General features: G+C 40.9%; 1 protein-coding gene across 12 annotated transcripts in view; it reads left to right on the top strand.

Annotated features, from left to right (window-relative positions):
* The first annotated feature begins 93 nt into the window (after positions 1–93).
* UBAP2L (ubiquitin associated protein 2 like) overlaps positions 94–12440 on the top strand; it is a 50910-nt gene continuing 38563 nt past the window's right edge. For 8 of the 12 annotated variants that reach the window (XM_037050672.1, XM_037050670.1, XM_037050671.1 and 5 more), the window contains exons 1-4: positions 94–199; positions 4939–5068; positions 6528–6605; positions 7157–7267. In XM_037050672.1, coding sequence (XP_036906567.1) covers positions 4979–5068; positions 6528–6605; positions 7157–7267 — 279 coding nt within the window. In that variant the 5' untranslated portion in view covers positions 94–199; positions 4939–4978. Of the gene's footprint in view, positions 265–597; positions 619–4938; positions 5069–6527; positions 6606–7156; positions 7268–12440 lie in introns of those variants that run through there. The other 4 variants (XM_037050674.1, XM_037050673.1, XM_037050663.1 and 1 more) reach the window with 3 other exon arrangements.

Here is a 12440-nt window from a genome sequence, read left to right as displayed (position 1 = left end):
GTGGCGGGGCGGCACGCGCACGCTTGCGTGCGCGTCCCTTTCGCGTCACGTGCTGGGGGACGCAGGAAGGCAAGTGGGAGGGGGAAGGCGCGAGAGCGAGCGCGAGAGGGAAAAGGAGGGATGGGGGCGGGGAGGAGGGAACCTTATATCACGTGACAGGGGCGGCGCGGCCCGGGGTGTCAGTGTGGAGGAGACTGAGGTAAAGTTGGGAGCGCAGCGGTGTTGGCGGCGGCGGCGGTAGCAGCGGCAGCGCGGCGGGGCCGGGTATTGTCCGCGGCCCCTTTAAATCCGCGATTCCCCCTTTTACCCTCCCTTTTTTCTCTCCTACCCCGCCGTGTTCCCCTCCTTTGGTAGGCCCCCCCGCACCGTGTTCCCCCACTGTACATCTCCCTCAGTCGTGCGAGCCCTGGCTACTATCCCCATCCCCCCGTCGGCTGCCGGAGATTTTGTTTATGGTTGGGTTCGCGGCCTAGTGGGCCTTACCAGAGCCGGGGCCTCGATTTGGGAGCGTGGCCGGGGCGGGGCTTGGGGCAGCGGGAGGGGGGGCATGCGGCTAGAGCCTGAGGTGGGGGAGAGCGAGAAAGAGCGCGAGCGAGCGAGGCCTGGGCCCCGCCTGAGGTAGGGCCCTCTCCACCCCGGCCGGTTCCTGTGGAGAAGACGAGGGGGCCTTCTCCTTTTTCAACCCTCTGTGGGCCTCTTACCCGGATCCGGCCCGATTTGGGGGGGTGGCGGAGCGGAGGGAGGGTGATGGGGTGGAGCTGCCCCAAACTCCCCCATGTGGCCCTCGGTTTGGAGTGCGGGGGATTAAATTGTTCCGGGTGGGAGGCGAGGAGGAGATGTGGCGCCGCTGAGCGGGTGAGCTTCCCATCCTCCACGCGTGGGCTTGCGTCCCCTCTCCGTTTCCAGCTTCTTTGTCAGCTTCTCTTATTACCCTTCCTTTTTCTCCCACCGCCTCAGCTTTTGGAATATATGTTTTGCTTCTGTTTTCAGCTTTCTGTTGTTCATACTGTAGTTTGGGGTACCCCAAGCAATTACATTATTTGGGAAGCCGGAATTAAAGTGCCCCATCGAGTGCATTACGCCTAAGGGACGCACTAGAGCACTGGGGTGTTTGATCACTCTTTTCATAGTGGGACAAGAATTCCAAATTTCTTCAGACCCTTCGCCCTGGGGGCAGTCCCTAAATTTGCCTTGCAAACTGATGTCACAAACAGGGTACTGCTCCCTTTCCACCATTCTTGAATTGTAGCCACCTCTGGAGTAGGATATTGTGGAAAGGAAAACACCACAGTAATAGACGTTTTTCTTGTTATTGCGTTGCCTTTGACTTCCCTGATTATTAGATGGCGAAATTCCTTTTTGTTTTTCCCCCATCCACTTCCCACCGCCCATATCTTGCTTTGGGAATATTTTGTGTAACTTGGTGGGAGGTGATAAGGGTCAGTGACAACTAGCATTACTAGAGAACTGAAACGTTTTGTGTATGGGTTCATAAAAACTGCTTTGAGATCTTACACCATTGTCCTTACAGATTAAAATATGCCAGTGATTATTTCCGTTATGAACAGGAAGTATTTCTGGTATATGTAAACTAATGACGAAAGGCTTAAAATGTACTGTTTTTGATTTGTAAAGCCCCTCTTTATTTAACGTGTCCTAACTGGGAAATACTCTTCTTAAATATTAGATTCATGTTGATGGGGAAGGGGAAGAAGGGGTCATTAACACAAAACATCCAGTGGAGTTAGTGACACTGTTAATGGTAGTAAATCTTACCCCAGTCTACCTTCAGTTTCTGAATTGCTTCTCAGATTAGATTGTAAGCCCCCTGAGGGTAGCAACTAAGTCACATTGCTTTTGTATTTCTTAAAGTGCTGGACACAGTACATACTCAATAAATACTTAACTTTTTTTTCCCCCGGTAAAAATTCTCTGGCTATTTTTTTAAGTAGCTGGTTTCCAAAATATGGTCGAGGGCACTCCTGTGTTGAAACCTGTATTTGTTCCTGCACTAGACCCTTGGTCTCCAATACTTCTCACCTATCTCCCTTAAACATTTTAAAAAATGTATTTGTTTGTTTATTTATTTTTAGAGAGAGGAGAAGGAAAGGAGAAAGAAAGAGAAACATCAGTGTATGGTTGCCTCTCTTATGGCCCCCAGTAGCCCACAATCGAGGCACGTGCCCTGTCTGGGAATCGAAACAGTGAAGCTTTGGTTAGCAGCACTGAGCTACATCAGCCAGGGACCATTAAACTTTTTTTTTTAAGACAATTTAACAAGATTTCTCACCTTCACTGTGATAACTTTGGGTATGTGCCTCTGCTTTCTGTTAAAAGGCTACTAGTTTTGTGCCCTCCGGTGATCCATCTCAGATCACTTACCTGTTGCTCAGTGTTCCTACTGCCTATGTGGTAAAATTTTCTTAGACACACTTTTCAAAGCACTCGTAAGAGGAAAATAGAAATTAATAGCAAGAATGATCAGGAGGATTTCATTTTTTTCTTTCCTGACTATGTGGCTTTCAAGTTGACTAATACATTTATATCGATTAGTATAGTATATGCAGTCATCCATAGAGTTAGCTAGTTGTACAATTCAGAGCTGTAGTGTAAATCATGCTCACAAATTAGAAATCATATGGGGAGTAGAAAGTCAATAGTTTCTAAGCTACAGGAATGGCTACCCCCATATTAGAAACTACATCTTAGAGCCAGTTATTTCCATAATGATTTTCCTCTAGTTCCCCCCCCTCCCCTGCTTTGATTTGAATCTAGGGGTACTTGGTTTAAAATTTTTTTTTTTAATAATTAGGTGTTGAAATTTGAAAATAATGCCAGCCTGGGAAACTGGACTATTGTGTAGCAGATAATCCTGTACTATCTAGAAATATTTATAAGCCTTTGTGTGTAAACTTGTGTAGGGGGAGGGGTAATGATTAAAAATTAGTCCCTTAAAACTTTTGGTGATAGAAGATGTAGAATTCATTTTTTTAAATTTACTTATTTTTAGAGACGGGAAGGGAGGGAGAAAGGGAGAGAAACATCAAGGTATAGTTGCCTCTTGGGCGCCACCCCCACTGGGGGACCTGGTCCACAACCCAGGCGTGTGTCCTGACTGGGGATTGAACTGGTGACCCTTTGGTTCACAGGCCAGCACTCAATCATCTAAGCCACACCAACCAGGGCAAAAGATGTAGAATTCTTTTTTTTTTTTAAGATTTTATTTATTTTTAGAGAGGGGAAGGGAGGGAGAAAGGCAGAGAAACATCAATGTGTGGTTGCCTCTTGGGCGCTACCCCCGCTGGGGGGCCTGGCCTGCAACCCAGGCATGTATCCTGACTGGGAATTGAAGTAGCGACCCTTCGGTTCACTAGCCCATGCTCAATCCACTGAGCTACACCAGCCAGGGAAGATGTAAAATTCTAATTACTGCATTAAAAATCAAAGACCTTTGAGCACGGGCCTGCGACTCAGACGATCGCGGTTCGATTCTCAGTCAGGGCACATGCCTGGGTTGCAGGCCAGTTCCCTGCAGGCCAACTCCCAGCAGGGGACGCATGAAAGGCAACCATACATTGATGTTTCTCTCCCTCTCTCCTTCCCTTCCCTCTAAAGATAAATAAATAAAATATTTAAAAAAAATCAAAGACCTGTGCAACCTGTTGACCCAGCTTTTTGAAGAATTTATCCCCAAGGAAGTCACCTTTCTTTGTGACCAAGAAACAGGTGAAATTCACTTTCCTAATAGTTAATCCTCACATGTTTCTTTAGAAGCCCACCTTAACTTGCCCTTAAATGCAGCAGTACCTTCTGAGCAGTCTAGAATTACCCTGTATGAAGTATTAATGAAAAGCAAATAAATTTCGAGCATAAAAATATAAACTTGTACTTTTTAGAAGGGAATAAAAGTGCAAAATAACATCTTATTTTGACCACTCCATCATATGAATGTTTTGTTTTCTTTGCTTACTAAATGCAGTAGCTAAGATTATGTTATAAAGCAAAGTGTGAATGATGAGAACTTAAATTCTATAGAATCCGTGCTTATTTTCGTGTTACAACAAAAACTGCTGGTTTAGGGAGGGTCCTGTGTGTTGAGTGTGACTCTTGTCTTGCAGTAATGTCTCAAGTTTAAAATGACTTCCCAGAAGTGTTTTTTCCAAATAAAACTTGTGCTAGATGATTTGGATTTGGGACAAATTTGGGATTCTTTATACCTTAAGGTTAGTGGCGGAGGTTCATTGTAACCCGGGTTTCTTAGAACTGTGGTTTTTGGGACTAAGAGAAGCAGCTGCAAAAGCAATGTGTTGGAATTATTTTCCAGAAAACAGATTCTGGGCAAAGTAACTGGGGCTAATACAAGCTATGTAGAAGTCTATGGAAGGCCCCACAACATGCTGAGAGAAACTTACGGGAGAAAGAGTTTGTGCTTTTCCAAATGATGTAGGTCACATGCAAGTTAAAGCATTGTGAGGCAGATTGAATACACTATTTAAAATTTTTTAAAATTTGTTTTATAGACCAGTCCTCTTCCTGGAAGACTTTTGTTTCCAGGCTTTAATTGTCTTTCCTTATGTCAAAGGGACTTTAGATATTTTTACCTACATAAAAGGCTTTTGACTTACTAACATTGTTTGACTTGCTATCAAGATAGCAAAACGTCAGAAAACGTGTTTGTAGGGGACTAGTAACCAACTGTTCCCATAACTTTAAAAAAATAAAAATGTCACTTAACATATGCTTTGTATATTTTTTCTTTACAAAAATGTTAATGCCCATAGTTCCATAAGGAATTTATCAAACTAAATGTCTGAAGAACAAGGATCATCTTGGTTTGTTTCTTTGAAGAAAATAAAAGTATTTCACGAAGGTGCTGATGAAAGAGGTTGAAAACATTTTGCCCACATTTAACATCTAAACTTTTTTTTAATCTTTCAGTATTCTACCTTGTAAATACTGTTATTTGTATATACTGTAAATGATGACATCGGTGGGCACTAACCGAGCCCGGGGAAACTGGGAACAACCTCAAAACCAAAACCAGACACAGCACAAGCAGCGGCCACAGGTAAAGGGGAACTCCAGGGATATGGATCCTTGGGTAACCTTGCTGGTTGATTCTGGTTTCCATCCAATGCAGCATCATTCTGTGCTTTGGATTATTGATTTGGGTTCTTCATTCTGATTTTCCAGCCCTTGCCTTGTTTTACTTGGTGCCCGATAACTGTTAATGGTGTGTTGTGATGTAGTGTGCCTGCTTTTTGTTCTTTAATACTGAATTATGAGACTTTGAAAGAATGGCTCTTGTGCTTTGTATGACTAAGATAGCATTTCCCTTTTATCTGGGTTGTTTTTAGCAATACATTTCTTATTTCCTAGACCTTCCACCTTGATATCTCTCTAGCCCACCTTTGTCTCACCACCTTTCTCCTGTATTTTGTTCTTATTTTTCCTTGTATCTTCCTCTCTCGTCTCATTGAGTCCTAATCTGATATTTCCTTTTCCATGAAGATATTTTCCTTAAAAATGAACAAATGAGACATCGTGGAGTAATGCTTAGTTTTGAGGAGTAAATCAGCCTCCTGGGTATGGTGGTTTATGGTTTGTTTGGTTTTTGTAAGTTTAATTTAGGTATGATCTGTTATCTATAACCAGTTTGGTGTTGGTTGGTATATAATGTGAATATACTCTTTATTTGGTTATGGTGAGATAAATTGAATATGTAGGACTAATTGAATATGTAGAACTTTACTCTTACTCATTTTTCTTGACTTTTCCTTCCAAATAAATTTCTAGCAGAATTTTAGTACTTAAGTACTTTAATATTTTAATTGGAACAGTACATTTGTGGTATCTTATAAACACACTGGATATCCAAAAAGATATACTGAGTCTACTCTTAGTCATTACGTCAGACCTTGGGATAGGAGGGTGGCATTGGTCATTGCAGAAGTAGGAACAGGGTTTACACATGACTTTGCAAACACATTAATGTGAATGTAGATGTTTCAAAGTGGTGCTGTGATTCCCAGTATGAAAGCCTCCTTAATGGTGAATGTTGGTGGATTAATTTCCTGCTTTTTTAGGAATTGTAGAATGAAAGAATAATGGCAGCGTTATTCTTTTTTTCTTGTCATTGTGCTGAAAAAGATTTTATTTATTTATTTTTAGATAGAGGGACAGGGAGAAGAAAGAGAGGGAAAGAAACATAGATGTGTGAAACATTGGTTGTGTGCCTCATACGCCCCCACCTGGGGACCTTGACCAGCAACCCAGGCATGTACCGTGACTGGGAGTTGAACCGGTGACCTGTTGGTTTGTAGGATGATTCTCAACCCACTGAGCTATACCAGTCAGGGTTGATTTTAGCATCTTCAATGCTGGTAGTGTTTTATTAGTTGGTCCTGTGTAACAAGGAAAAGGAAATTGGGGTGGGAGATAAAGAAGTAAGAGGACTGTGGAGTCCCTCTTATTTCTCTAAACTGTTGTTTGTTGATCATGATTTTTTAACTTGTCTGAATTCTCAGGCCACTGCAGAACAAATTCGACTTGCACAGATGATTTCGGACCATAATGATGCTGACTTTGAGGAAAAGGTGAAACAAGTGAGTATACTGCTAAATTGGTGTAAGCTATGCGGAATAATACCAGGATTAATGCATAGATGCCTACTGAGGCACTTACTACTGTAAATATTAACAGTTATGACCTGAAATATAGATTAAGCCGATAAATGCTTTTATTGTCTGACTTACTGTATTCTTTTGGCTATATACCTTGTTCAGAGGTTTTTGTCTTAATTTTAACCTCTTGTTTAATGAATGACTATTGATGTCATTTTATAGCAACTTTGAGCGATTGTGGCATTTAGGAAGTGTGGTAATTGTGCTATGCTGAGGCCAGTGTGTTTCTGGTTTTGATTCTCTGTTAGATGCTTTATTGTTGGATTGTTTTGTATTTAAATCCTTTTGCTCCATTTTTAGTCACAGGTATATTTTGATTTTCGAACTAGAACACCAAACTTCTTCTGCATTTTTTTTTAAGCCTGGTTCTTTCAGATTCACTTGGTGTTTCCCTCTTTTCTTCACCTTGTTTTTTTTTTTTTTTGTGGGGAGTACAAGCTTATTCATGATCACTGCTGATCTTTCTTTTTCAGTTGATTGATATCACAGGCAAAAACCAGGATGAATGTGTCATTGCTTTGCATGACTGCAATGGAGATGTCAACAGAGCCATCAATGTACTGCTGGAAGGAAACCCAGATACGGTACAATGCTAATAAAGTGTTCTAGAAAGTGGGTCCCTGGATTAGAGGCTAGTAATATTCTAAAAATAGCAAATGGGGTAACTCACCTTAAAGCAGAATACTTTATTCTCAAAGTACAACTGGGAACTACCTTGAAGGTTGTTTGCTGCAGGTTGCAAATACTTAAAATTAATGTACAGTAAATAGGAGAAAACAGATAAAAGTCAGTCTCTTCTAAATGGCTTGGAATAAATTATTCATTCTATGCTAGTGACCGTTTTCGGGCCTGGGTTAGTGTGAATTAGAGGTGTATTTCATGCTAATCATGGAAGATTTCTACTCACTTGTTTTACTTCTATCGTGCAGTCACAAGCTCTTGGATTCTGATTTCATCACTTTTCCATCAGTATCAGCTTTGCATTTTCTAATACCTTTTCATCATGTAAACGTTTTCTGATGAGGTAGAGGAAAAAGGTTTACAGACTGTTGACTATCCCTGGAGATGATGATAGGGGATATCTTGGAGGACCTCTACTTTCCACTTAATCAGAATTGTGTTTTGGTGCTGGTCTTGTTGTATCAAATTGTAAGTCCCTTAACAACAGAGATTCTGCCTTACTAACCTTTGGGATATTTTTGTAGTGCTTAGTAGAGAACTTTAATTTTACTTTCTTTTGCTTGTTTAGTTATATTTTATTGATTATGCTATAACAGTTGTCCTGATTTTTTCCTCTTTGACCCCCTCCACACAGCATCCCCCACTCCCTCAGGCAGTCCCTCCACCTTTGTCCTGTCCATGCGTCATGCCTGTAAATTCTTTGGTTACTCACTTTTCTATACTGTACTTTATATGTACTTTATATCCCCATGGCTATTCTATAACTACCTATTTGTACTTACTTTTTTTTTAAAGATTTTACTTACTTTTTTTTAGAAGGAAGGGAGGGAGAAAGGGAGAGAAACAAGAATGTTTGGTTGCCTCTCACATGGACCCCCATTGGGGACCTGGTTCGCAACCCAGGCATGTACCTTGACTGGGAATTGAACCAGCAACCCCTTGGTTTGCAGCCTGTGCTCAATCCACTGAGCTACACCAGCCAGGGCTGTACTTATTTTTAAAATATATTTTATTGATTATACTATTAAAATTGTCCAGTTTTTTCCTCCCCTTTATTCCCCTCTGCCCTGTTCCTCCTGCCCCCACTTTAGTTCATGTCCATGAGTCATACATATAAGTTCTTTGGCTTCTCCATTTCCTATACTATTCCTAACCTGCCCTTGTCTATTTTATACCTACTATTTATGCTCCCTGTTCCCTGTACATTTCCCCCCATTCTTCCCTCTCCCTGCTGATAACCCTCCATGTGATCTCCATTTCTGTGATCTTGGTTCCTGTTCTAGTTGTTTGTTTAGTTTTTTGCTTTTTTTGGTTTGGTTGTTGATAGTTGTGAGTTTGTTGTCATTTTACTTTTTATATTTTTGATCTTTTTCTTAGATAAGCCAACCCTTTTAACATTTCACATAATAAGGGCTTAGTGATGATGAACTCCTTTAATTTGACCTTATCTGGGAAGCACTTTATTTGCTCTCCCATTCTAAAGGATAGCTCTGCTGGATAGAGTAGTCTTGGATGCATATCCTTGCCTTTCATGATAACTTTGAATACTTTTTTCCATCGCTTCTTGTCTGCAAGGTTTCTTTTGAGAAATCAACTGACAGTCTGATGGGAACTCCTTTGTAAGTAACTGTCTCCTTTTCTCTTGCTGCTTTTAAGATTCTCTTCTTTTTTTTTTTAATTTTTTATTTTATTTATTTTTAGAGGGGAAGGGAAGGAGAGAGGGAGAGACATATCAGTGTATGGTTGCCTCTGCCGGAAACACACAATGTACCGTGTGTCTCCTGCCAGGAACTGGCCTGCAACCCAGGTATGTGCCCTGACTGGGAATCGAACCGCAATCCTCTGGTTCTCAGGCCCGCGCTCAATCCACTGAGCTACACCAGCCAGGGCTTAAGATTCTCTTCTTATCTTTAATCTTAGCTAATGTAATTTTGTGCCTTCTTGTGTTCTTCCTTTGGTCCAACTTCTTTGGGACTCTCTGAGCTTCCTGGACTTCCTAGAAGTCTGTTTAATTTGCCAGATTTTGGAAGTTCTTCATTATGTCTTCAGATAAGTTTTCAATTTGTTGCTCTTCCTCTTCTCCTGACACCCCTATGATTCGAATGTTGAAACATTTAAAGTTGTCCTGGAGGTTTCTCCGCCTCTCCTCATTTTTTTGAGATCTTTTTTCATTCTGTTCTGGTTGAATGTTTATTTCTTCCTTCTGCTCCAGATTGTTGATTTGAGTCCTGATTTCCTTCCTGTTACTGTTGGTTCCCTGTACATTTTCTTTGTTTCTCTTTGTATAGCCTTCACTTTTTTCCTCTATTTTGTGACCATACTCAACTAATTCTGTGAGCATTTTGATTCACCAGTGTTTTGAACTGTGTAGCAGATAGGCTGACTATCTCTCCATTGCTTAGTTGTATTTTTTCTGGACCTTTGATCTGTTTTTTCATTTGGCCTTTTTTTTTTCTGGTCTCGGCTTGCCTGTTATGTAGTAAGGGGCGGAACCTTAGGTATTTTGAGGGTGGGGCAACCCACTTTGCTGTGTTGTGGCACTGTGTGTTATGGGGAGAGGTCCAAGAGGGAAAAATGCCTGCTCACCTCTCAGATTTTTAGTCACTTACTTCTGCTACCTGCAAAGCAAATTGGGCCCTTCTGATGCTGATTCCTGGATGGATGGTTTTGTGTACGTTCTTGAACCCTGTGGGTCTCTCCAACTGAACTCTCCTATGAAGCTGGGAATTTCTCCTGCCACCTCAACCTCCACAGGGTTGTTTTTTTTTTTTTTTTAATTTAAAGTCAGGTTTTGAGGCTTAATTTCCTTACACTGGAACCCGGGGTTGCACTGTCTGTCTTGCTCCCTAGTTGTTCCTCTCGAGTTATTGGCACACAAATGTGAGACCACCTGGTCCACCAGCAGCTGCCTTGCCTTGTCTGCCAATCACTGTCTCACCCTCCCTGGTCCTTCAGCAGCCCCCTTGTCCTGAGTTTGCTCCATTTAGCTTCTTGTCTCTGCCCCTCCTACTGGTCTGGATGAATGTTTCTTCTTTAACTCTGTGGTTGTCGGACTTCTATACAGTTTGATTTTTCTGGCAGTTCTGATTATTTTTTGTTGTTGTGCCACTTTTGATTGTGCAAGGAGGCATAGTGTATCTACCCCCGCCCCCCCATCTTGGCCAGAAGTCCTAATTTCACTTTTTACTTTTTTTTTTTTTAAACAAACTAACATTTTGAAGTAATTTTTATTTACTTGGTGTTACACTGGGGACTTTGGGTTGGAATAGATTAACCAGAGTTCATCCTTTGAGTGATCAACTTACTGATGTTAGAGTGTCACTTAAACTATATGTTGGAGGTTTATCAGTTTCTTTGAGACAATGGGAAATCATAGTGGAAAACTTCTTTTGATCATTGTATTTAAACTTGTGGCTTTTTCTCTTAGAAAGTGTGGTCCTAGGTTGGATTTTACATTATTGACCTTGTTTTAAAATTATTGCCTGGACAATTATGTAACAGTGCCTTTGGTTCATTTTGAGTTTACTCTGGAATAATTGTCTCGATATTTTTTGAGGGGATGGGTGGAGAGGTGGGACTACTCGTGCTTCTTAGAAGTCTATTTTTTTTTTCACAAGTCACATTTTGTTTCACCTTCCAGCATCTTCTAACTAGTGCTTTAAATTTGAACTTCCACAGTATGAAAAAAATAAACTGAAGAATGTAGGTTTATACCACATATAAACCAGCTCCTATTGAAATCAGTGAGAAGCAAAGTCAGCTTCCAGGGGTGTTGGATGTATTTGGGTGGGCAAGATCATATCAGAATATTGTTAGTGTCTTTGAGAAGATCATAGTGATTCTTTTTATAGAAGTTATGTGGCAAGTTTCTGAAACTTGCCAGGTTTTGAGACAGATGCAAAAACTCTAAGAGCTGATGGAGATTTAGCTGTAGGGTTATGATAACTTACGCATTGAAGCCACTGTGAGCATAAAACATTCCACCAGCTATAATGTGGAATCAGCTTGGGTTGGAAGAGTAGGCAGCAAGGAGCTTCCAAGTCCTAGGTAGATATTTAATCTTCTCTAAAAAGTTTTACTTCTTTTCTAAACTATTTATTGTATACTTTAAAATATATAGATATGCTTTTACTGTAATTTTAAATTGGTTTTTTGAACTTAAAAAACTTCAAAATTGTGATGAAATCCTCCATTTTGACTGTTATTAAGGGTATGATTCAGTGGCATTAAGTAGTACATTGACAGAGTTGTACAACCATTACCACTCTCCATTTTTTAGGAGCTTTTCATTTCTTAAACTAAATCCAAAATAGAATTTCTGTATTCGTTAAATAGTAACTCCTCATTGTCCCCTCCTGGTAGCTCCTGGTAGCCTCTTGTATTTTCTGTTTCTATGAATTTGCCTATTTTTCTAGGTACCTCATAAGTATTGTCTTTTTGTGTCTTATGTCACTTAGTGTAGTTTTCAAGGTTTATATTGTGACATATATTAGAGTTCCACTTTTTAAAAAAATATTTTACTTATTTGTTTTTAGACAGAGGGGGAAGGGGGGAGAGAGGGACAGAAACATCAGTGTGTGGTTTCCTCTCAGGCCCTTTATGGGGACCTGGCCTACAACCCAGGCATGTGCTTTGACTGGGAATCAAACCAGTGACCTTTTGGTTCGCGGGCCAGCGCTCAATCCACTGAGCCACACCAGCCAGGGCTAGAATTCCACTTTCTTTCTTTTTTTTTTTTTTTAATTTGATTTTGAAGAGGTTATTTATTTATTTATTTATTTATCTTTAGAGGGGAAGGAGAGAGGGAGAGAAACATCAATGTATGGTTGCCTTTTGTGCATCCCCTGCTGGGAGTTGGCTGGCAGGGAACTGGACTACAACCCAGGCATGTGCCCTGACTGGGAATCGAACCACGATCCTCTGGTTCGCAGGCCCACGCTCAATCCACTGAGCTACACCAGCCAGGGCTTTAGAATTCCACTTTCTTTAAGGCTTAATAATCTAGTATGTATGTATATGTTACATTTTGTTGATCCATTTCATCCATTGATGGATACTGGAATTACTTGGAAGTAA

This window comes from Sturnira hondurensis, unplaced genomic scaffold (genome assembly GCF_014824575.4).
Source record: "Sturnira hondurensis isolate 20B ecotype Veracruz unplaced genomic scaffold, ASM1482457v3 Scaffold0006829, whole genome shotgun sequence".
In the NCBI taxonomy this organism is placed as follows: Eukaryota; Metazoa; Chordata; class Mammalia; order Chiroptera; family Phyllostomidae; genus Sturnira; species Sturnira hondurensis.
The sequence above is the reverse complement of the archived record's forward strand: the minus strand, read 5'-3'. Positions and strand labels throughout refer to the sequence as shown.